Source organism: Sapajus apella, unplaced genomic scaffold (assembly GCF_009761245.1).
Source record: "Sapajus apella isolate SASKATOON/1434 unplaced genomic scaffold, GSC_monkey_1.0 scaffold142, whole genome shotgun sequence".
Taxonomy (NCBI): Eukaryota; Metazoa; Chordata; class Mammalia; order Primates; family Cebidae; genus Sapajus; species Sapajus apella.
The window spans coordinates 950,912-975,546 of NW_022437082.1; the positions used below are offsets into that span (position 1 = coordinate 950,912).

Sequence of the window (24,635 nt, forward strand, 5' to 3'; positions counted from 1 at the left end):
TGAAATGGGGCAATGGAGAAGGACTCCAGAGGATGTTTTTGAGAAAGTTTCAGATGGTAAGATCAGTAGGATTTGGTGGTTGACTGAATGTAGTTATGAGGGAGGAGGGAATGATAGAGAGGGAAGAATCCACCCTGGATAACCAGACCGATGGCGGGGCCAGTGGTTGAGATGAGGAATATAGGAGGGGAGTGAGGAAGAGGTGGCAAGTTACATTTTGGATCCTTTGAATTGGGAGTGTCTGTGAGACAACCAGACAGAGATACCTAGGAGACAGATGACCACATAGACCCAAAGCTCTGGCCTGGGGAGAGCTTTATTTGGTAAGCCTGGATCACATTGATATCACATCATACGCATTTTCATAGATGTGGCCAAAATTGCCAGGAGAGAGAACTACAGTGAGAAGAGGGACAATGTATGAACCCTGAGAAATCTCAGCCTTAAATGATTATGATAGTGGACAAGTTGTCAAGAGCATTCTTTTTTCCAAAATAGTTTCACATGACATTTCAAATATACTTTTGTGGTCCTTTCCTGAATAAATATGTACATTTATATATGAAGATAATCATGACACAGGAATATCAAGCCATTTATACCAGAGATACTGATTTAGTTAGTAGTAGAAATAGGATTAGGAGAATTGTTTATGCAAACAGAAGTATAAATGGTAATTTATGTGCCAGCTCCTTTTGACCTATTTAATTTTTTGTCAGGTTTTTGGAATAACTGTATCAAAACTGATACAAATGAACCTATTGTGTCAAGTCATGTGGAATACACAGAAAGCATTATCTAGCATTGGGCTATTTGAATTGTAAACTTTACCAAATATCAGTATGTCCTGTGGTTCTTTAAAATTTTAGGTTTTTCCCTCCACTTTAATGAAAGCATTTTTTTCGTATATGAACAGGTCTTGTTTCTAAATTTAATATAAAAGATGAAAATGAGGCAATTTTACATTACTATAAACTTAAACGGTAGATGGAAGCTTTTTGAAAAGGGAGTGTCTTTAATTTCAGAAATCAAATTCAAAAAAAAAAAAAAAAAAAGCTAGCTTGAGTTCCTGTTCAAACATTGCAAAAAGTTTAATCCAGAAAGAAGCAGTTGGGCTGCATACAGTGGCTCATGCCTGCAATCCTAGCACTTTGAGAAGCCAACACAGGTGGATTTCCTGAGCTCAGGAGTTCAAGACCAGCCTGGGCAACATGGTGAAACCCTGTCTTTACTAAAATACAAAAAAAATTAGCTGGACGTGGTGGTGCGTGCCTGTAGTCCCAGCTACTCAGGAGGCTGAGGCACGAGAATTGCTTGAACCCGGGAGGCAGAGGTTGCACTCAGCCAAGACGGCACCACTGCACTCCAGCCTGGGCCATAGAGCCAGCACTCTGTCTACAAAAACAAAAACAAAAAACAAAAAAGAAGCAGTAAGTGGTTCCCTGAAGTTTCAGGTTTAGGTATTTGGAGACATAGGTCCTTAACGGTCATCAATTGACTGTGCCATTGCCTGCTGTTAACATCATTTGAAAACACTTTTAAATGTTCATAGTTTATCAATTTATTCCGCTGTTTATGAGCTATGGAGAGCCTATAACAGTGACTGACAGTTGTCCCTCCTCAAACAAAATTCAAGTATTGCTCAGCATTTACAGATTCTGCTAAATAAACAAAAAATCCAATCTAGATTTTTTTTAATTGTATTTTAGGTTTTGGGGTACATGTGAAGGACATGCAAGATTGTTGCATAGGTACACACGTAGCAGCATGATTTGCTGCCTGCCTCCCCATCACCCCATATTTAGCATTTCTCCCCATGCTATCTCTCCCCAACTCCCCACCCCCCACTGTCCCTCCCCTATTTCCCTCCAACACACCCCAGTGTGTAGTGCTCCTCTCCCTGTGTCCGTGTGTTCTCATTGTTCAACACCCGCCTATGAGTGAGAACATGCGGTGTTTGATCTTCTGCTCTTGTGTCAGTTTGCTGAGAATGACGGTTTCCAGGTTCATCCATGTCCCCACAAAGGACACAAACTCATCGTTTTTGATGGCTGCATAATATTCCATGGTGTATATGTGCCACATTTTCCCTGTCCAGTCTATCATCGATGGGCATTTGGGTTGGTTCCAGGTCTTTGCTATTGTAAACAGTGCTGCAATGAACATTCGTGTGCATGTGTCCTTATAGTAGAACAATTTATAATCCTTTGGATATATACCCAGTAATGGGATTGCTGGGTCAAATGGAATTTCTATTTCTAGGTCCTTGAGGAATCGCCACACTGTCTTCCACAGTGGTTGAACTAATTTATACTCCCACAAACAGTGTAAAAGTGTTCCTATTTCTCTACATCCTCTCTAGCATCTGTTGTCTCTAGATTTTTTTAATGATCGCCATTCTAACTGGCATAAGATGGTATCTCAATTTAGTTATGATTTGCATTTCTCTGATGACCAGTGATGATGAGCATTTTTTCATATGTTTGTTGGCCTCATGTATGTCTTCTTTTGTAAAGTGTCTGTTCATATCCTTCGCCCACTTTTGAATGGGCTTGTTAGTTTTTTTCTTGTAAATCTGTTTTAGTTCTTTGTAAATTCTGGATATCAGCCCTTTGTCAGATGGGTAAACTGCAAAAATTTTTTCCCATTCTGTTGGTTGCCGATTCACTCTAATCACTATTTCTTTTGCTGTGCAGAAGCTGTGGAGTTTGATTAGGTCCGATTTGTCTATTTTGGCTTTTGTTGTCAATGCTTTTGGTGTTTTGGTCATGAAGTCCTTGCCTACACCTATGTCCTGAATGGTTTTGCCTAGATTTTCTTCTAGGGTTTTTATGGTGTTAGGTCTTATGTTTAAGTCTTTAATCCATCTGGAGTTAATTTTAGTGTAAGGTGTCAGGAAGGGGTCCAGTTTCTGCTTTCTGCACATGGCTAGCCAGCTTTCCCAACACCATTTATTGAACAGGGAATCCTTTCCCCGTTGCTTGTTTTTGTCTGGTTTGTCAAAGATCAGATGGTTGTAGATATGTTGTGTTGCCTCCGAGACCTCTGTTCTGTTCCATTGGTCTATATCTCTGTTTTGGTACCAGTACCAAGCTGTTTTGATTACTGTAGCTTTATAGTATAGGTTGAAGTCCGGTAGTGTGATGCCTCCCGCTTTGTCCTTTTTGCTTAGAATTGACTTGGCTATGCGGGCTCTCTTTTGGTTCATGTGAAGTTTAAGGTGTTTTTTTCCAGTTCTGCGAAGAAGGTCATTGGTAGCTTGATGGGGATAGCATTGAATCTGTAGATTACTTTGGGCAGTATGGCCTTTTTCATGATATTGATTCTTCCTAACCATGAACATGGAATGTTTCTCCATCTGTTTGTGTCCTCTCTTATTTCGTTGAGCAGTGGCTTGTAGTTCTCCTTGAAGAGGTCCTTTACGTTCCTTGTTAGTTGTATTCCTAGGTATTTTATCCTCTTTGTGGCAATTGTGAATGGCAGTTCTTTCTTGATTTGGCTCTCTGTAAGTCTGTTATTGGTGTATAGGAATGCATGTGATTTTTGCACATTGATTTTGTATCCTGAGACTTTGCTGAAGTTGCTTATCAGTTTCAGGAGATTTTGGGCTGAGACGTTGGGGTCTTCTAAATATACAATCATGTCGTCTGCAAATAGAGACAATTTGACCTCCTCCTTTCCTATTTGAATACCCTTTATTTCTTTTTCTTGCCTGATTGCTCTGGCTAGAACTTCCAGTACTATATTGAATAGGAGTGGTGAGAGAGGGCATCCTTGTCTAGTGCCAGATTTCTAAGGGAATGCTTCCAGTTTTTGCCCATTCAGTATGATATTGGCTGTTGGTTTGTTGTAAATAGCTTTCATTATTTTGAGATACGTTCCATCAATACCTAGCTTATTAAGGGTTTTTAGCATACAGGGCTGTTGAATTTTGTCAAAGGCCTTCTCTGCATCAATTGAGATAATCATGTGGTTTTTGTCTTTGGTTCTGTTTATGTGGTGAATTACGTTTATAGACTTCCGTATGTTGAACCAGCCTTGCATCCCTGGGATGAAGCCTACTTGATCATGGTGGATAAGCTTTTTGATGTGCTGTTGCAATCAGCTTGCCATTATTTTTTTGAAGATTTTTGCCTCTATGTTCATCATGGATATTGGCCTGAAGTTTTCTTTTCTTGTTGAGTCTCTGCCAGGTTTTGGTATCAGGATGATGTTGGTCTCATAAAATGATTTGGGAAGGATTTCCTCTTTTTGGATTATTTGGAATAGTTTCAGAAGGAATGGTACCAGCTCCTCTTTGTATGTCTGGTAGAATTCGGCTGTGAACCGATCTGGACCTGGGCTTTTTTTGGGTGGTAGACTAAGAATTGCTGCCTCAACTTCAGACCTTGTTATGGGTCTGTTCAGGGTTTCGCCTTCTTCCTGGTTTAGGCTTGGGAGGAGGCAAGTGTCCAGGAATTTATCCATTTCTTCCAGGTTTACTAGTTTATGTGCATAGAGTTCTTTGTAATAATCTCTGATGATTGTTTGAATTTCTGTGGAATCTGTGGTGATAGCCCCTTTATCGTTCTTTATTGCATCAATTTGGTTATTCTTTTATTAATCTGGCTAGTGGTCTGTCTATTTTGTTGATCTTTTCAAAAAACCAGCACCTGGATTTATTGATTTTTTGAAGGGTTTTTTGTGTCTCTGTCTCCTTCAGTTCTGCTCTGATCTTAGCTATTTCTTGTCTTCTGCTAGGTTTTGAGCTTTTTTGATCTTGCTCCTCTAGCTTTTTCAATTTTGACGATAGGGTGTCAATTTTTGATCTCTCCTTGCTTCTCATGTGCGCACTTATTGCTATATATTTTCCTCTAGTGACTGCTTTAAATGTGTCCCAGAGATTCTGGTATGTTGTGTCTTCATTCTCATTGGTTTCGAAGAACATCTTTATTTCTGCCTTCATTTCATTGTTTATCCAGTCAACATTCAAGAGCAAGTTGTTCCATGAAGCTGTGCGGTTCTGAGTTAGTTTTTGAATTCTGAGTTCTAACTTGATTGCACTGTGGTCTGAGAGACTGTTTGTTACGATTTCCGTTCTTTTGCATTTGCTGAGGAGTGATTTACTCCCAATTATGTGGTCAATTTTAGAGTAGATGTGATGTGGTGCTGAGAAGAATGTATATTCTGTGGATTTGGGTGGAGAGTTCTGTAAATGTCTATTAGGTTTGCTTGGTCCAGGTCTGAGTTCAAGTCCTGGATATCCTTGTTAATTTTCTGTCTGGTTGATCTGTCTGATGTTGACAATGGGGTTTTAAAGTCTCCCACTGTTATTGTGTGGGAGTCTAAGTCTCTTTGTAAGTCATTAAGAACTTGCCTTATGTATCTGGGTGCTCCTGTATTGGGTGCGTATATATTTAGGATCGTTAGCTCTTCTTGTTCCATTGATCCTTTTACCATTATGTAATGTCCTTCTTTGTCTCTTATGATCTTTGTTGCTTTAAAGTCTAATTTATCAGAGATGAGAATTGCAACTCCTGCTTTTTTTGCTCTCCATTTGCTTGGTAAATCTTCCTCCATCCCTTTATTTTGAGCCTTTGTGTATCCTTGCATGTGATATGGGTTTCCTGGATTTTTTTGATCGATGGGTTTTGGCTTTTTATCCAATTTTCCAGTCTGTGTCTTTTGATTGGGGCATTTAGTCCACTTACATTTAGGGTTAATATTGTTATGTGTGAATTTGATAGTGCCATTTTGGTGCTAGCTGGCTGTTTTGCCCATTAGTTGATGCAGATTCTTCATTGTGTTGATGCTGTTTACCATTTGGCATGTTTTTGGAGTGGCTGGTACTGTTTGTTCCTTGATATGTGTAGAGCCTCTTTCAGGAGCTCTTGTAAAGCAGGCCTGGTGGTGACGAAATCTCTGAGTACTTGCTTGTTTGCAAAGGATTTTATTTTTCCTTCACTTATGAAGCTTAGTTTGGCTGGATAGGAGATTCTGGGTTGAAAGTTCTTTTCTTTAAGGATGTTGAATATTGGCCCCCACTGTCTTCTGGCTTGTAGGGTTTCTGCTGAGAGATCTGCTGTGAGTCTGATGAGCTTCCCTTTGTGGATAACCCGACCTTTCTCTCTGGCTGCTCTTAGTATTTTCTCCTTCATTTCGACCCTGGTGAATCTGACGATTATGTGCCTTGGGGTTGCTCTTCATGAGGAATATCTTTGTGGTGTTCTCTGTATTTCCTGGGCTTGAATGTTGGCCTGCCTTGTTAAGTTGGGGAAGTTTTCCTGGATAATATCCTGAAGAGTATTTTCCAGCTTGGATTCATTCTCTTCATGGCATTCAGGTACACCTATCAAACGTAGATTAATTCTTTTCACATAGTCCCACATTTCTTGGAGACTTTGTTCATTCCTTTTTCCCCTTTTTTCTCTAATCATGCCTTCTCATTTTATTTCATTGAGTTGATCTTTGACCTCTGATATCCTTTCTTCTGCTTGGTCAATTCGGCTGTTGAAACTTGTTCATGCTTCGCCAAGTTCTCGTGTTGTGTTTTTCAGCTCCATCAATTCACTTATATTCCTTTCTAATTTGTCCATTTTCGTTAGCATTTCATCAAATCTTTTTTCAAGATTCTTTGTTTCTTTGCATTGTGTTAGAACATGTTCTTTAAGTTCACAGAAGTTTCTTACTACCCACCTTCTGAAGTCTGATCTGTCATTTCATCACACTCGTTCTCCATCCAACCTTGTTCCCTTGCTGGTGAGGAGTTGTGATCCCTTGTAGGAGGAGAGGTGTTCTGGTTTCAGTGCTGGTTTCTTCCCATCTTTATGGATTTATCTACCTGTCGTCTTTGTAGTTGCCGACTTTCAGATTGGGTGTCTGAGTGAACGTTCTGTTTGTTGATGATCAAGTTGTTTATATTTCTTAGTTTTCCTTCTAACAGTCTGGACCCTCTGCTGTAGGACTGCTGAGGTCCACTCTAGGCCCTGCTTGCCTAGGGATCACCTGCAGCAGCTGTACAACAGTAAGGGTTGCTACCAGTTTCTTCTTCTGCTGTCTTTGTCCCAGAAGGATACCCGCCAAATGTCAGTCTGATCTCTCCTTTATGAGGTGACTCTTTGTATGTGCAGGGGTCAGTGAGCTGCTTGAGGAGACAGTCTGTCCTTTATAGGGGCTCAAGTGCTGAGCTGTGAGCTCTGTTGTTCATTCAGAGCTGCTGGGCAGGTACGTTTAGGTCTGCTGCAGCAGAACTCATAAACCACTTTTTGTTCCCAGGTGCTGTGTCCCAGGGAGTTAGGGCTTTATTTATGAGTTTCCGTTGTGCTGCTGCCTTTTTTTTTTTTTTTTTTTTTCTTTTTTTTTTTCAGCGCTGCCCTGCCCAGCAAGTTGGCAGCCAGGTCACTATCTGCCTGCAGAGGCTTTTCTGAGCTGCTATGGGCTCCGCCCAGCTGCCATGTGAACTTCCCTGCAGTCTTGTTTATATGGGTGTAGTTAGAACTGCCTCGGCAATGGTGGACCCCCTCTGTGTTGGCGGACTCTCACTGTAATGGCGGGTTGCCTTGGCAACGGCGGGCTGCCTCAGCATTGGCTGACTACCTCCGTAGTGTTGGAGTGCCTCGGTAATGGCGGAGGCCCCTCCCCCACAGAGCTGGACAGTCCTGGGTTCAGCTGCGCTTGCTGTGAAACTCTCAATCCAGAGAGTTTCTGATTGCTGTTCTTTTGTGGGGGTGGGACCGAGCCTGATCACCTGGCTCCCTGCCTCAGAGCCTTTTTTTTCTTTTTCAGTTGAACAGTTGACTCTATCCCAGTCGCCTGTTGAAAGGGCACCGGGATCTGTGTGATTTCCCATGCAGTGACTCACTGCGCTGGCTTAAACAGCAGCGCTGAGATTCGTGGCGCTTTTTTTGCCCAGGAATCTCCTGGCCTCGCTCCCTGTTCAGTCCCCTCTTTAATCAGATGAATGGGCAACTTCCCGGGTCTCCAATCACCAGCCAAAAGCGCACCTGGACCAGTGTATTTTGTACGGCGAACCGCTGGCCAGGGCACCAACAAAGCAGCCGCACAGGGCAAAGCAGCCGAGCCGACCAAAAGAACCGTGCCGGCCACAACCGCACTGGCGACCTGTGGGGCTCCTCCGCCTGGGAATCTCCTGGTCTGTGGGCAATAAAAATGCGGCGTCCACTCACCCTCTGCGCTTTCACTGGGAGCTGCAACTCTGAGCTGTTCCTAAACGGCCATCTTGGATCTTCCCCAATCTAGATGTTTTAAGGAAATCAGTGTATCTTTATATAGGTGCTATTTAAAAATAATGGCTAATTAAGTGAAAGCTAAAATCTGTTGTCATTTCAGAGTCTTTCCCACTACAAGATACAATGATAAATGTAGCTAAATTAAAATGACAAATTATATTCTTTGTGTCAGAGCTGTTTTTATCCCTGGTATGAAATCAGAGAGTTTCATTTCAAGTTTGTCCTTTAAAATTTTTCAAATGTTACATGGTGCTATTTTTAATCCAGAAACAATGCACATGATTGCTTTAAAAAAAAAAAAGGTCTCCATGTACACTATCTGTTGACTAGTAGGGATCTAGTGAATTGTGAATTGATGAAATGCCCAAATACTAATACAGAGCAAAATTAAGGAAGATGTGACTCACTCAATTGAGGAAGGTGAGGGTGGGCATTTGAGAGTATTTTCTATCAGTTTCCTGATTTTGATATTGCGCGAAAAGTTATACAAGATGTTAACAGAGGCTGGCTGAAGATTTACTTCTTGTGAATCTATAAGTATTTCAAAATAATTTAAAGAAAAAAAACTAAAGTAGCCCCTAACAGCTTGACCACACAGAACTCTTAGGCTACATTCCTGAGAGTTCCAGTATATCCCGCATGGCCCTTCTAGGACCAAGGAAGTAGAAAGTCACCCCCTAGAGATTCTGGTTTAGTAGAGGTGAGGCAGGGCACAGGCATGGACTGGCATCTGGAAAAAGCAGCCCACCTCACCCCCAATTTGGAGGCAGAGCCCTAGATAAGGACCATGCCCTAGAAAAAAGCCACGTAGAACTTACTGAAGCATCAGCTGAAAGGCGATGCACAGCAAAATATCATCTTTGTCCTAAGACTTTGCTCAATTGGAACTGAATCGTTCCTCAATTTTCCACAGGCGATGAAATGAAATTGGTACTTGGACATGTTCATTAAGTAAGCTTTAGCATTACCCATTTAGCAAACAAGATACCCTGCTTGATGGTTATAATGGAAAATACTCGAGAGCCAGTTCTCTCCGTGTGATTTAGAGTTCCCAAATTAAGGGTCAAAATTGACCCAAGGTTATATTTAAGAATAATAGTTGAAAGTGTCAACACATTAATAAAGTACTAAAAGACTCAAAGCCTTAAAGAATGTATCGTCTGGAAGAGAAAGTAAATGACAGCTAAAAACCCCAAGACATGTAACCTATTCATTTTAGGTTTTAACAATTTTGAAATTGGAGCTTTAATGAGGCTAGTAACAAGTTACCACTTTTTGATAATGAGGTACAGATGAATGGGTTTTGTTATTGCTTTATTTTTGTTTTTGTAATAATACAACTTCATGTTACTCTGAGAGCTTGTATTCTCTTACTCTTTAAGAAAAAAAGGAAAATATATCTGAAAAATAAGCCTTTGTACTTTCAAGTTTAGAAAATGGTGGCATTGGCTCTTTCAGACTGCTCACCTCAGTTGAACCAAGTAGCTTATGGAAAACAGTGGGGTTTTTTTATTTGTTTGTTTGTTTTGAGACAGAGTTTCACTCGTTACCTAGGCTGGAGTGCTGTGGCACAATCACGGCTCACTGCAACCTCCACCTTCTGGGTTCAAGGAATTCTCCTGTCTCAGCCTCCCGAGTAGCTGGGATTACAGGCATGCGCCACCATACCCAGCTAATTTTGTATTTTTAGTAGAGATGGGGTCGCTCCATGTTGGCCAGGCTGGTCTCGAACTCCCAACCTCAGGAGAATCGCCAGCCTTGGCCTTCCAAAGTGCTGGGATTACAGGCGTGAGCCACCACGCCCAGCTGGAAAAGTTTTTATTTATTTATTATTATTTTTTCAAGTATTTTTCTTCTTTTTTTTCTATTATACTTTAAGTTCTGGGGTACATGTGCAGATCTTGCAGGATTGTTACATAGGTATACACATGCCATGGTGGTTTGCTGCATCCATCCGCCTGTCATCTACATTGGGTATTTCTCCTAATGTTATCCCTCCCCAATTCAACCACTCCCTGCTATTCCTCCCCTAGCCCTCCCACCCCACAACAGGACCCTGTGTGTGATGTTCCCCTCCCTGTGTCCACGTGTTCTTATTGTTCAGCACCCACTTATGAGTGAGAGCATGTGGTATTTGGTTTTCTGTTCTTGTGTCAGACATAGTTTTTAAAGAAAAACACCACATAGACACTACCTAGTAATGCTTTTTGAAAAATGTTTTTCTGTGTTTGTAAGCTAATTTATTTGAATGGTAAAAATAATGGTATAAGCACCCAGTCTTTTCTACCCTAAGCGCCAATGCAATATTACATGTGTTGCTATGTACTTCATGATGAGAAATATTTGGTTGTTATGTGATTAATTATTCTTCCTGAAATATTTGGGGTCCAAGCCTGGCTTTTAGCATGAAGAGTAAATTGGGAGCTGTTTTTGTCACCAATTCTCATAGGCATGTTTCGGGTTAAAGGATACCAGTTAGTTGACTCATTCTGGATATTAGTCAGAACGTGAAGTACCATTGTAGAAGTGATCTCATGAGAGAGGCCACCTGATGTGTAGTTACCATGGGGACATTGTCTCAGTCTCATACTAATGACACAGACACACAAAAATTTAATGTTGCTTCTGTTCGGGTTCTCTTATCAAACATATTGAGGAAGTTATGGAAATTATTTTGGTTTAGGCCATATAGCTTTGGTCTTCTGATAACAATTTGGTAAACTTAGAAATTTTCATGTAAGATACAGGAATCCTGGAAGCAAAAAATAAAAGAAGGTGCTTTAACATTAGTGATTGAAAAAATAGTAATTTAGGCTGAAAATGCTGCTTGAAAGTTAATACTGATAGCATTACTACACATGATGATTTTTCTGGAAAGAAAGCTTTATCTGGGCCTTCAATTTAGGCATTTTTCTCTTTGGTTTTTAAAAGCTGCCATATTCACTTTAGCTTCATGAGAAAGATGCAAATAACTAAAAACAAACAAATGAACACAAACCATGTTGAGAAAACAAGTTCTAGGTTTTCTTCTAAAGTGACAGTTGAGCTCAATCCTGAATGTTTACCTGTGCCAAGTACTGACCAGTGTGGTGTCAGATGTTCACAGTAATGATAAATTGCCAAGAGAATGCTTAGGCATGTCCCATATATTCTGTTTTTGGATAAAGAAGTGCAGCAAACATTTTAGTGCTGTTTTCACCCAAAGTCCCTCTGTGTTTAAGTTAAACTTCAGTTAACAGAAATCACTTCATTTCCCCAGTGGTACTGAATAATTAAGCATTGCTGTGGATTCAGTATCAGGTTAAAGCCTCAGTGAATTGCTTAGCCAGGTCAGCATCATTACTAATGCGTGCTTATCATGCCAGCCATCCAGAATAAACAGCACTTGGGCCTAGCGCTGCCAGAGTTGAGACCTGCAGAGTGTGCTGTGTGCCTGGGGAGGTTTGAGTAGACAACCTGGAAAGCAGTTTTTACCTTAAACCTCTTGCCGTTCACATACAGAAAACTGCTGCTGCTAAATGATGCTTTTCCAGAAATACTCTGTATTGTAGGGGAGGGAACAACAGTGATGTTCAAAGTGATTAGACTGATGACAGAAGAAAATGGATGGAGAGGGAACTACAGAGAGGAAAAGTGCCCAGACACAGTGGCTCTGGAGAAGGTGGTTGTGCAGGGGCTGTGTGGGCATTCATATCTTCATTTGGTCAGCGAGCCTGTGTTCTGCCTCCCTCGGACCAGACACCATTCTAGTTACTGCGGATAAAGGACGTAAACAAAGCAAGTGTCTACTTTCATGGAGCGCATGTTCTAGGGGAGGGTATAGTATATGTGTACAGTGAATGAGTACATATCTAATCTGTTCAAATAGTCATAAATGATAGGGAAAATCAAATGGGAATAGGGAGTGCTGTTGTGGGGGAACATGTTTTTCTGTATGGTGTCTCGTGGCTTCTTGTCTTACTTCTCTCACTTCTCTGATCCAAGACCTTAATCAATAAGACCTAAGAAAAAATAAAATTAAACAATTATTATTAAATGGTGCATCTGTCTCAAAAGGGAACAATGATGTGCTTATTTAAAAAAAAAAACGACATGATACTAAGAAAACTCTGAATTAACTCTTCTTTGTGAATTCTGAATCAGTGCCCTGGTTTCTGTGAAATTTTTCTTAGGTCTTACTGATTAAGGTTACTAGGTCAGAGATGTGAGAGAAATGTAAGACAAGAAGCCGTGAGGTAAAAGAGTTCCAGGCAGATGGAATTGAGTAATAGAAAGAAACCTCAATTTTCTATGGCTATACATATCTGTCTTAATTGTTTTTTTAATGATGTACCACAAAAAAAATCAAATTACCAGACCAAAAAAGTACCAATCAGCTTTAAACAGTATTAGTAATTGATCAGGTACAAGCCACTAAAAAGAAAGAAAGAAAGGAAGAAAAAAAGGCCTTTGTAGCTGCAGATGGCAGACAGCTGTGTAAGCCATTGGAAGAACTTCAACCTTTACTCCTAGCAAAGTGGAAAGCTGCAGGACGATTTGAGGCAAGGAAAGGACTTGATCTGACCTGTGTTACGACACTGTCACTCTGACTTAAGAGGTATAAAGATGAAAGCAGGGGAGCAGTTAGGTTTTTGTCATCAACCAACTGAGAGATGGTGGAGGCTTGGACTAGGGTGGTAGCCATGTGGTGACAAGGATGAATCCAAGGTTTTCAGCTCAATCAGCTGGAAGGACGTGCTGTCATGTACTGTAATGGGGAGACTATGGGAGGAGCAGGACTGGGTAGGGGAAGCCAAAGGTGTTTGGCTTTGGATGTGTTAACTTCAGAGTTCTCCAGAATCCTCTTAGGCAGTCTGATGCCTAAGGGGTGGTAGAGTGGACACTTGGATAGCCAAGTCTGGAATTCAGAGGGGATTGCTGGAGAATGATAGATACTTAGTAGTCACTAAGGTATGGATGGTATTTGAAGCTATCAAATTTATCAGCAGCACCTTGAGAGTGAGTATAAATAGAGAGGCGATGAAACGTCTGAGTCCTGCCATTTCTCAGAAACCAGGGCATTGATTCAGAATTCACAGGGAACAGTTAATTCAGAGTTTTCTTAATATCCTGTGTTTTTTTTAAAATAAATACGTCATTGTTCCCTTTTGAGACAATTACACCATTTAATAATAATTCCTGAATTTTATTTTTCTTCCTTTCCTTCTTTCTTTTTAGTGGCCTGTACGTGATCATTTGCTAATACTAATACTGTTTAAAATTGATAGGCACTTTTTGATCTGATAGTCAGATTTTTGGTGGAACATCATTAAAAGAACAATTGGGAGAGATATTCAGAGGCATAGAAAATTGAGGTTTCTTACTATTACTCAAGATAGAAGTTAGCACAAGTCTGATCTGAGTTTTCCACTGTTTTTGTTATAAGTCTTGGTTTGGGTTGTAACTTCATGGTCAGCAAATCTGGTGAAATTTATTTTGTGAGAAATCAAAGGATGTACTATAACAGTAGACTATTCCTTCACACTGAACTTTAAATTATTTATTTATTTGCCTTTTCTAGCCATTATTTGCATTTTTAAATGAAGAAAAGTTTAATGTGGATGGATGGACAGTTTACAATCCAGTGGAAGAATACCGGAGGCAGGTAAGTTGTTAGATGCTATTGTCTGGTACATGATGAACCTGAAACATGCATTATGACACTATGTCATCAGCCATCTTCTGAGAATCAGCGACATCCTTACTAAATATCTTTTCAATGGTAGTGGTATTATCCACATTTTGTACAATATATCTCATTCTATCTATCACTGTATAACTTAAAAGCTCATTCCATTGCTATATTCAAGCTGCATTGAAGCTGGATGAATAAATTCTATTTCCTTCCTATGTGAAGAACATCAATTTTGTGGTGTTTATGAAATGAATTAAATACTTAGGATTTAGAAAAGTCAAACATTTTAGATGTTATACTTTAGGACTTGATGTTGCTATGTATATGCATGTTTGGGAGCTTAATTATTACTGGCAGTTAGATTTAAATTATATTCATTTCAGTTTGCAGATTCAAATGAATTAGAACTGTTTTCCTGTAATGATGCCTTTTTCAAGAAAGCTTTGATGAGTGTACATTATAATTGCCTTTGCTGCTCTCTTATATGAATGTCACCTAATGCATGTTTATTTGCTATAATAAAGGCAAAAGGTTTGGTTTCATGTTGCTGTTCAGGGACAAATGTCTCTTGCAGTATTTTTGTGAAGGGAATTCTGTGCATAATATGTAACAAGAGCCACAGTTTGACCTCTGGTATAACCAAATCTGTAAACAGCTAGGAGTTGTGCAGTGGGATTATTCACAATTCTTGTTCTACAAAGCTCTTAAGGTAATTGAAAATTTTTGTTGAATGAGCTTTGAGAATCAGATCAAGCCCATTTGCTTTATATGAAAAGGTAGTGAATATAAAGTAAAACCATAGAACCCTATACTTGAGAAGAACTATCTAGTCACCACCTTCACCATGAAAAACCTGGATTCATTTCCTTTTTTAGTCTTAATCAGTGGTTTGCATATTCATGAACAGATTTGATGCTCTGGAATTTGGGTGCAGGAGATTAGCTCTATAACACATGTGAGGTAGTATACCTGTTGTTTCCATAAGTCACGTTTAGACTGCTGAGTTTTCTAAGGCTGTGCACTCCTCCCATTTTAATGGCCTCCGTTCTGAACTAGCTACTGAGGTGGAAGAAGGACCATGAAAACATTTTGCATGTTTTGGAGACCTCTGTAAATGATGTATTAAAATATTTTTGCCGTATTTTTGAAGTGTTATTGATAACATTAAGACCTTTTTTAGTTCAAAGGTTCTAGCTCGAAACAAAACAGTTCCTGTTTTTCAGATTGCATGCGTATATGAACTGTTGAAGGTATTTTGTTTTAGACTGCCATTATATTCAATCTTTTTTTCTTATAACTTTCTGATGGGACTTATAACTGTCTAATTGGACTCAGCATCAGACTCAACATCTGTTTGGTCCGTGGTCTCTAGGGCCAGACCTAAAGAAAAGGTACAATGTCTGTCCCCAAAGCAAACACCCACATAGCTCACTTTCATGTGTGTATCTGTGCATTTGTGAGAATGGGGAGAGAATATTCCACCACCTCTGGATCTTTTCCATACAAAATACAATTTTGTGGGGAGATGATAGGATGGGAGGTGTCCTCTGTGTCTCCCTGTCACATTAGCAATATGCTTAAAATGCAAATGACTGTATTTCTCACACAACCTATAGGGCGATCATCAATTCTGAACAACTTGATTGAAAAAAATCTCATCGGAGGTGGCGAAATGAGCCTCCCCAGAGGGGTTTTCCTTTACTTCCCCTCTGTGATTTTCTTCATGAGCTTAGCCTCTTTCCAGTTTGGAGCAGATTGAAGCATTCACTCTATTTTGAGCAGGGAGAGGAAGTTGCCTGATCTCTTTTCTACCCTCAGTTAGACCCAGATTAAGATAAAGCAGGGTACTTTTTTAGGGGGTGGGAGGGGTGCATGGGTGGGGGACAAACTTGGGTTTATCTGTGTGCTACAGGTAGTAAAGAATATGTGAACACAAAATAAAGGAAGATCTTGAATTCAAGAGAATCTGTATTTACAAAATATAGTTTAGAACTGTAAAAACCACCAGTGTTTCGTCTTGTGTTCTTACGTTGTCTGGATTATTGATTTGGCACCCTTATTATAAATAGGTAGACTGTCATCACCCTGTGGTCAAAGAGGCATGTGCACATATTGCTAGAAGCAAGAAAAGAGGCCCAAGGCCAAATTCAGAGATGAAGTCAAGCAATACTGACTTGAACTTTCTTTTTTCCTCACAGGGCTTACCCAATCACCATTGGAGAATAACTTTTATTAATAAGTGCTATGAGCTCTGTGACACTTACCCTGCTCTTTTGGTGGTTCCTTATCGTGCCACAGATGATGACCTCCGGAGAGTTGCAACTTTCAGGTCCCGAAATCGAATTCCAGTGAGTACTGCAGTTAACGTTTCTCTCAAAGAGCACTTGTTAGTCCGTAAGAATGGTGGTTGTATAACTTAGAGAAATGGTCCTTTTGGAATTCTATCCCAAAAAATACCTACCAAGTGCTTTCTGAGTGCAAAGCACCGTACCAAGTTGGAGAAGAAGTGTGCTGTCACCTGCCTTCTAGGAGCGTGCAACTAAGGATCAAGAATGAATGCAAGTAAAGAGCCCTCTACCAGAGAAGGGCTGCAAGTAATGCTGTCGTATGGCAACCAAGTGCTGTGTGGAAGGAAGCAAGGAATGACAGGCTCTTGTGGCTTTTGTCTTTATGGCACAATACGTGTTATAAGATAGGTCTTGATAAATGTCAGGTAAATCATGCTGGAAAGAACACACTGTCGTCTTATACAGTGTGTCAGCACAGACTTTGACATATACTCACCATGAGCTCATCCCCATCACCTTTGCAGGCTTCCCCAATATTATTGTCTAACTGGAGTCAAGTACAGATTATCCCAGACAGTATCCATACAGTATCATTGCACCTAGTTCACAAAGCTCTTGTTTGGTCCTTAAATATTAAAGGGCATGTCCTACTATCTAACACTGACAAACATTGACTAAAAATCTATGTATTTTCTCCTAATTTTCATGGTCTGTCATAAGTACATTGGGTTTTCCCCCAATATTAGTAAATGTTTAAAAACAAAGGTTGAAGAAATTAAGACTTAATGTCACCTTGCCTTTTTCAAGTCTAGACGATTTTTTTCCTTAAAAGGATATTTGCATGAAACTTTTGCATTCTGTCAACCTAATATGAATTGTAATTTTTTAAATTCACTTGTTATACACTTCTAGCCATAAAACTGCAGAAGTGATGCTGTGTTCTCAGTGTACCACCTCAGGAGACATGCTGTTGATTTGTCCCATTATTAGTGATGTTAATTGGATTATTCTGCTAAGGTAGCATCTGTCATGTTTTTCCACTGTAGCATTATTATTTTACCTGTTAAATTAATAAATGCCTAATGGGATGATTTTTTTAAAATTCACTTGCTTCTCTAGTTAGTAGTGTCCGTTCATATCTTCATGATATAAATTTGTATTTGAAAGCATGTTCTTTAGCTCATGTTGTTAGAACATGGTGCTAATGAAGCTAGGGTTACAAGTTCAGTCCTCTGTGCTCTGTTTGGACCTGTTCTTTTATACCATAGCCACAGACTACACCCCTACCCTGGCTAGCTGTCTTGCTAATGCATGCCTTGCCCACAAGGACAACTGGGCTAGGGGAGCATGACTCAGTTTTGTTCATGTATTCATTCAGTTCATATTTATTGAGCATCTACTGTGACACTTGTGTATGTGGCTGAATTCCATGGGATTTGGAACAGGAGAGAAAATTAAACAACTGTGCCTTTTCCACCATGCTTGGTTGCCATCTTGATCCAGTAGTCTCCATTATTCTGAGTGAATGAGTAGCCACTGTAGCACAGATGGATAATTATTATCCTTCTTACTTTATCATGGCCACCAATTTGTATTCATTTTTCCTAAAATACTAAGCTCCCTATCACCTCTACATATTTACAGATCTACTATTAGGTACTATTAAGCATGGTAATATGTCATTTTCAGGATGTTTTCTAACCACCTGACTGTTGACTAAGTTTCAGAGCTTTGCTTACACCGAGAGAACATACATGCCTTTAATGTGAAATCATTAATATCTGATAGTCAGTTATTTTTATAAAAGCTCATGTAAAAATGCAAAAGGAAGTGACGGGAGAAAGATCTTATTTTGCATATAAATAAGATACAAATTATAATAAAATATCACCGGGTAGCGAAATAACCCATGTGCATTAAATGTTCTCATTAATGGATATGTATTCTCTTGTTCTCAAACAGATTTGTCTTAATTTTATGAGTTTTTCGTGTACAAGTAATGCATATTCATTTTAAGCATTATAAAAAATACCGATAAGCAAAAAGGAGTCTGCCACCTAGTGAGAACCAGTGTTAACATTTTGGTATATATCCTTCCAGACTTCCTTCTAAGCATATGTATATATTTGGAAAAAATGAAATTATTCTATAATTTGTGTCTCAGTCTACTTTTTCTACCTAGCAATATCTTGTAAACAACTTCCCATGTTGCTAAATATGATCTGCTCATATGCCAATGTATAGATGTACCACAATTTATTTAATCAGTTTTCCATTGTGAGACATTCAGCTTCTGTTTAATCTTTGGCTACTATATGCAATGCTGTGATAAACATCTTTCGGTGGTTAGGTATTTGTGTACCTCCTTAATTATCTATGGCTTCTAGATATTAATTTTAATAATAATGTAATACAGTGCTATATACTGTAAAAGCACTCATGTTAGTTGACACTGTGAAATGAACATTATTTGTACCTAATTAGCTCTACAGTAAGTATCTTTCTTAAAAAGTAGTAAGAATCCCCACTGCTGCAAAGAAATTAAGAGGTAAAACAACTCAGAAGAGTAGCATTTCCTAACATGCACCACAAAGAGAAGAGGGGTAGGAGGAGAGAGGCCATTGCCTATGGCCCAACTGAAATTTGCAACTTCATGAGGGTCTTTCTCAAATAATAAATCTTTTAAATGTGTAGGAAATTGCTCCTTTAAAGTGATCTCATGTCTCTTGTCTCTCTTGATACCAGGGCCATAGGAGGAAGGCAAGGCAGATCTCATATGTGCTGTGCATTGTAGACTGGAGGGTGGAGGTTTACGTCCCACTAGTACCTTCTCCAAGGCTCCCAGTTCTGAGCCTTTGGACTCTTAGGGCAGGGCCTACAATGTGCTTTTAATTGGTCTCTAGCATGGTGCAAAGACTCAAATATTTGTTCTGAGAATGAATATTATTGTTGTATATTTTTTTCTTAATAACCTGTTGTCATTATTATAAACACTAATTTTTATAAACATCAGTGTTTGTCGTTTGCCATTGTGGCACAGGTAACATCAGAGACATCAGGGAATTTGGTGTTATGTTGAGTGAGCCCACATGGTTGTGCTTCTTTAGTTCTTAGTGTCTGCATTTTGTAGTTTTTGTTAACTGACTTTCCTGGCTGCTGGGCCTGTCTCTATAAGCTAACGCAAGCAAGCGTTTATTGCAGACTTTTTGGGCATTCTTCTTCAGGCCACCCAGCAACCCTATGAGATTATATTATTCTCTCCATTTTATGGAAGAGGTAAAGGGAAGCCAGAGAAGCTGCGAGTGAAATGCCTGAGGTTAGAGCCATGGCAGACATGGCACTAGAACCCAAAGTCCATATTGTCGCCCACTGTGCTGCAATTCTCCAGCTCCCCATTTTTAACAGCTTCACTGAGATCTACTTCACATACCAAACAATTCCCCAACTGAAGTGTACAATTCTGTCATTTTTGGTATATTACATTTTAGCTACCTTTTACACGTATTACTTTTTACATGCTATGAGCTTGGAAATCAGGGAGCAAATGTACTAGACTTGTGTATAAAATTACAGAAAACAGGTTCTGAATCAGGGCTTGATGAGGTCTCCTAGGTATTGGATGTCCACACTGCACTGTGGTGACGAGCAGATCTTCGCTCTTTGGGCTGTCCTGAGATCTGTTTTGCCCCCCTCGGGTTTTCTTCCCTCCTGTGCTAGATTCTACAATTGAGACTGTCGGAAAAATGATCTATAGACATGAGTTGCTATTATGAGAAACATATTGTACCACAGACGATTTGCTCTACCTCTCACTGTTTGCCAAAGCTGCTTCTATATGATAACAAATCCAGTGCAAGGTACATAATTAAAATGGGATCACATTTTGAGTTTCCTTTAAGTGATACAACTATTTTTGGGTAAGCGTTTAATTTCTATTAGATGTGCTGATTAAGAAAAAACTAGTAATTGTACTTGTTTCTGAATTGTCATATTATTAAATGCATGTCTTTGGGCACACTCAGACAGTGAGATTACAGGTGAACAAATATTCTATTTTAGCACAATCACATTCACTTCTTGATAATTGTTAGTGCTTTACTGTTTTGCAGTTTTGTTTTCTTGGAGATTTGTTTTCTTGACAGCTTAAACTTTCTGACCTAACCATAGGTGCTGTCATGGATTCATCCAGAAAACAAGACGGTCATTGTGCGTTGCAGTCAGCCTCTTGTCGGTATGGGTGGGAAACGAAATAAAGATGATGAGAAATATCTTGATGTTATCAGGGAGACTAACAAACAGATTTCCAAACTCACCATCTATGATGCAAGACCCAGCGTAAATGCAGTGGCCAACAAGGTGAGTGGACTTAATGATATGATCGGCATGTAGCTGACGTACAGATTGTAGTGTTTTCTGTGAATGTTTTTGTCATGGTATAGAAGCACATGGGTTTAAATTAATAGTTAAGAAAACCAGTTCTCTTAAATAGGAAATAATTGTAATCACAAAACTAAAACAAAATTGAATACGCTAAAATCAAATGCAAATAAACTCTAGGTAAATAGGCACGTCTAGACTGTAATGAAGTTGGGTTTTGGCCAGAGTTTGGCAGGCAAAAGTTAGATTCGCTTTAAAGCTCTTTCAGCTGTGGTTGATCATTCATTGTGTATACTATTGAGGCATATGGGAGGAGTTATGGGAAGCTGTAATTATTAAAATACTAAATTTGTATGCTTACCCAAACACTCCCTCTTCCATACCCATATATACTGACATGTATGTATTCTCATTTACATAAGAGAATTCAAGAAATGAGTAGATCCATGTACATAAGTTTTCCAAGCACAAATATATACATAAAGTTGACTGTTTTTAAAGAAGTCTGTCTCAATTGACTTTTTGCCCTAAGCAGAATATGCTGGATGCACTTTGATGGGTCATGATGAACGTCAGCAACTGCATAGTGTTGCTTCAGAAGCTGCTGCAAGGCGTGCGGCCTTTTGCTCCTACACTGAATGGCCCCAGATTGATGTACATTTTGTGTTCTGTTTTTCTTTTTTGTTGTTTTTCTTCTCCTCCCACCATTGCTGTCACCTTCAAATGCCCTCCCCAAGTTGCTCACTCTCATTCCAACTTTCAGATTTTTTGTTTCTCATCAGCTATAGGCTAAAATTTCATCATCTTTAATACATTGCTTACCCTGAGGTCTTTTGTAAAGCATCTTCAGTTATTCAGAACATAAGACAAGAACTAGAAAGCAAAACAAGTTCTTGAGCAGCTCAGATAGGTGCAGCAGCTTCCTAATAGAGTCTGTGATGTCTGTCTGGACTAGGATGTGTCAGACTGCATGTGTGCGGAGCTCAACTCTTCATTATTTGTACACAGGTCTTCTATTCGACACGTTTAATCCTGGGCTACCTCCTCATCCCCATGCATGCTTTTGAACCAGCTGTTTGTTACTACTGTTGTTTTTTTTGTCTAGAAATGATTTTGAAATTATATGTAAAGCAATCAGTAAGTTAAATTGACAAGTAAATTAGGAATTGTAAGTGAAACACCTAGGAAATCAAATATAAATCTAAATATCTTCTTGGATTGTCTTTAATTTTATATATCTCTGTTATCTTTCATACATAATTCAGAGTGAATATATATATATATATATAAACCAATTTTTCATGTACATATTTAGCCTGAAATAGATATGATATAGTACTACAATATAGTATTTACAAAGAGTATTTTAGAATATTAAAATGTATGAAATGGATACACTAATTGTATTAACTCTAAAGCTCATTATAGCAATAGAATTCTTGAAGGCCTTTTTAACACTCAGGAAACAAGCCTCTATTTTCTAGTCCTCTTAGGAGTGAAGGGAAGGAAAATATCAAGGAAAAAGCCTAAGCTTTACAGATCTCTGTCATTCTTTTAGAAAGCTCACTCGTGTCCCCCTCCCTCTGCTGTGTCTCTCCGCTAGTCGTCTATATCCATAGCAACAGGCCTGTAGACCTTTACATGATGGTCCTAGGTAATCTATGTTGTTCTTTTTTGTTGAAGAAAGGAAAACCAAAAAAGAACACTTCAAAAGTAACCAGAGACGTAGAATTCAAACTTTAGGGAACTCAGTGTGTGCTTGACTAATTGATTATTGCCCTTTCTGACCTTCTGTTCTTCTTGGACCTAATTGTTCCTCCCTTATGGATATTTAGAAATTTACACTCCCAGATGCAACAAGCAACGGCACATCATTTTAAATTAAACAAAATCCAGGGACCGGTAAGATCTAGCAGCGAGCCGCTTCTATTTTTGTGACAGTACATTGTGATGAATTAATGTGGAACTGTGCTAATGTCTGTTTTCACCAGAAACATTAGCAATGAGTAATAAAGTACATTTTTCCTTTTTTTTCACTTATTATTTTCAGTTTTATGAAGGGAACTCCAGTATCAAGAATCTCTTTGAAAATCGCTATAACTATTGAAAAACCACATGTGTAGAGAAGCAGCTCATCTGTCTGTGGGAGGGAGACGTGTGACTGCATTATAGGCTTGCAGATTGAGCAAAACAGGCTGGCCATTTCCTCCCGGACCCTGTGCTGTGCCTGCATTTTGCTAAAGTGACTGCTACTTGGAGGGAGCATCTCTTGAGTTCTTCCCCAAGGCATAGATAACCAGTAAGAGGGGCAAGTGGCTCACTTAAATAATAAATTGCTTATTTATTAGCTAATAACTTTTTTAAACAACACTGTGAATGTTTACTGTCTACTTACTAGTAATGCTATTTACAGCAAGCTCTAAAGAAATATTTCTGCCTAAGCATATTTTCTTGCCTGGGATCTTTGGAGACCAAGATCTCTGGCTTTTAACAAAGGTTTCTAGGTTTGAAACTTAAATGGATCATAGTCTTACCTCTGCAGGAAGTCTTTTTCTGTGACTAACCTCAGAAAAAAAACCTGTTTCTTTGGCCCTTCTATACATGGCTATAAGCTTATATTCCTTCCGTTGTTAATAATAAAGAGAAAAGAGGCATATTGTAGCTATGGCACATTTGTCTGGTGACTTCTCCTTTCCGCTTCAGCCCCAGGCAGATGTTTCCCTGTTCTCTTCTACAAGCAGTCTGGAGTTGGTATAATATTGCTTTCTTTGCAAGTCTCAGAACTGTTGGACTTTTTCTTAAAGGGCCAAAGGCCACATATCCTATGCCATTTCAAAGCATTTAAGCAGAATGCAGCCAGATTCCTAAATGAAACCATAGCATCTGTTTTTGTCAGTGTAGAAAATGGGCACTCTGGCCGGGCGCGGTGGCTCACGCCTGTAATCCCAGCACTTTGGGAGGCCGAGGCGGGTGGATCACAAGGTCAAGAGATCGAGACCATCCTGGTCAACACGGTGAAACCTCGTCTCTACTAAAAATACAAAAAATTAGCTGGGCATGGTGGCACGTGCCTGTAATCCCAGTTACTCAGGAGGCTGAGGCAGGAGAATTGCCTGAACCCAGGAGGCGGAGGTTGCGGTGAGCCGAGATCACGCCATTGCACTCCAGCCTGGGTAACAAGAGCGAAACTCCATCTCAAAAAAAAAAAAGAAAATGGGCACTTTTCACCATGGTGTGAAGATGAACCAAAGCCTGCCCTGGCAAGTTAATACTTGTAGGTGCTACAATAGGTGGTAGCCATCTTGTCTCCTTTTGAAATCGTTTATTCTTTCAGAGCTCACTATGTGCAGTCTCTGTCATTGGTGTTTGCATAGCAGAGAAATAGTTGTGGGTTAGTAGAAAAAATTCAAGCTTTGAAGCCAGACTTAGACTTAAATTCCACTTATTACTTATGTGACTTAGGGGATAGTTAACTAGCATCTCTTGAGTTCCTGTTTCCTCATTTGCAAAATGAGGAGAGTAATACCTATCTTGCAACATTGCTGAAGAGATAAAATCATGTAAAGCAAGAAGCACAATGCCTGGGATGTCATAGGGGTTCATTAAATAGTGGCTGGCATTAGCTATTATAATAGAGTGTGGTTCCTTTAATAGTGTGAGACCTCAGTAGTATTATCCCCTTTTTTACAGGAAAGGATGTTGGGGCTCAGAAATGTTAAATGCCTTGCCCCAGATCATAGGGCAAGGAGAAGCTGAAGCTGAGCTATCAGCCTGGGTCTGACTCCAAGGCCTGTTGTTTTCCTCTAATGCATCACGTCCTACGTGAGTGCTGTAAAGAGCCGGAGGTGCCTGCTGCCGCCTCAGTCTGGCAGCCTCCCCCCTCCTCCCTGAAGAGTACTATCAGAGCTACAAAACTAATGGAGAACGAGGACCTTTCACAGCCTGCTTTTGCCTTTCCAGATCCAGAAGAAGAGCGATTAATTATAGAGCATTTTGAGGATGATTTTTTTCCTTAGGAATACAGATTCCCCAGGAAATTGCCAGCCTTCTGTCTTTTTTTCAGCTCAA

At 39.5% G+C, this 24,635-nt stretch overlaps 1 protein-coding gene across 6 annotated transcripts in view; it reads left to right on the forward strand.

The window, feature by feature from the left end:
- MTM1 (myotubularin 1) overlaps positions 1–24,635 on the forward strand; it is a 120,251-nt gene that overhangs the window by 72,667 nt on the left and 22,949 nt on the right. For all 6 annotated transcript variants that reach the window (XM_032264129.1, XM_032264126.1, XM_032264127.1 and 3 more), the window contains 3 exons: positions 13,789–13,872; positions 16,101–16,250; positions 20,358–20,546. In XM_032264129.1, coding sequence (XP_032120020.1) covers positions 13,789–13,872; positions 16,101–16,250; positions 20,358–20,546 — 423 coding nt within the window. The remainder of the gene's footprint in view (positions 1–13,788; positions 13,873–16,100; positions 16,251–20,357; positions 20,547–24,635) is intronic.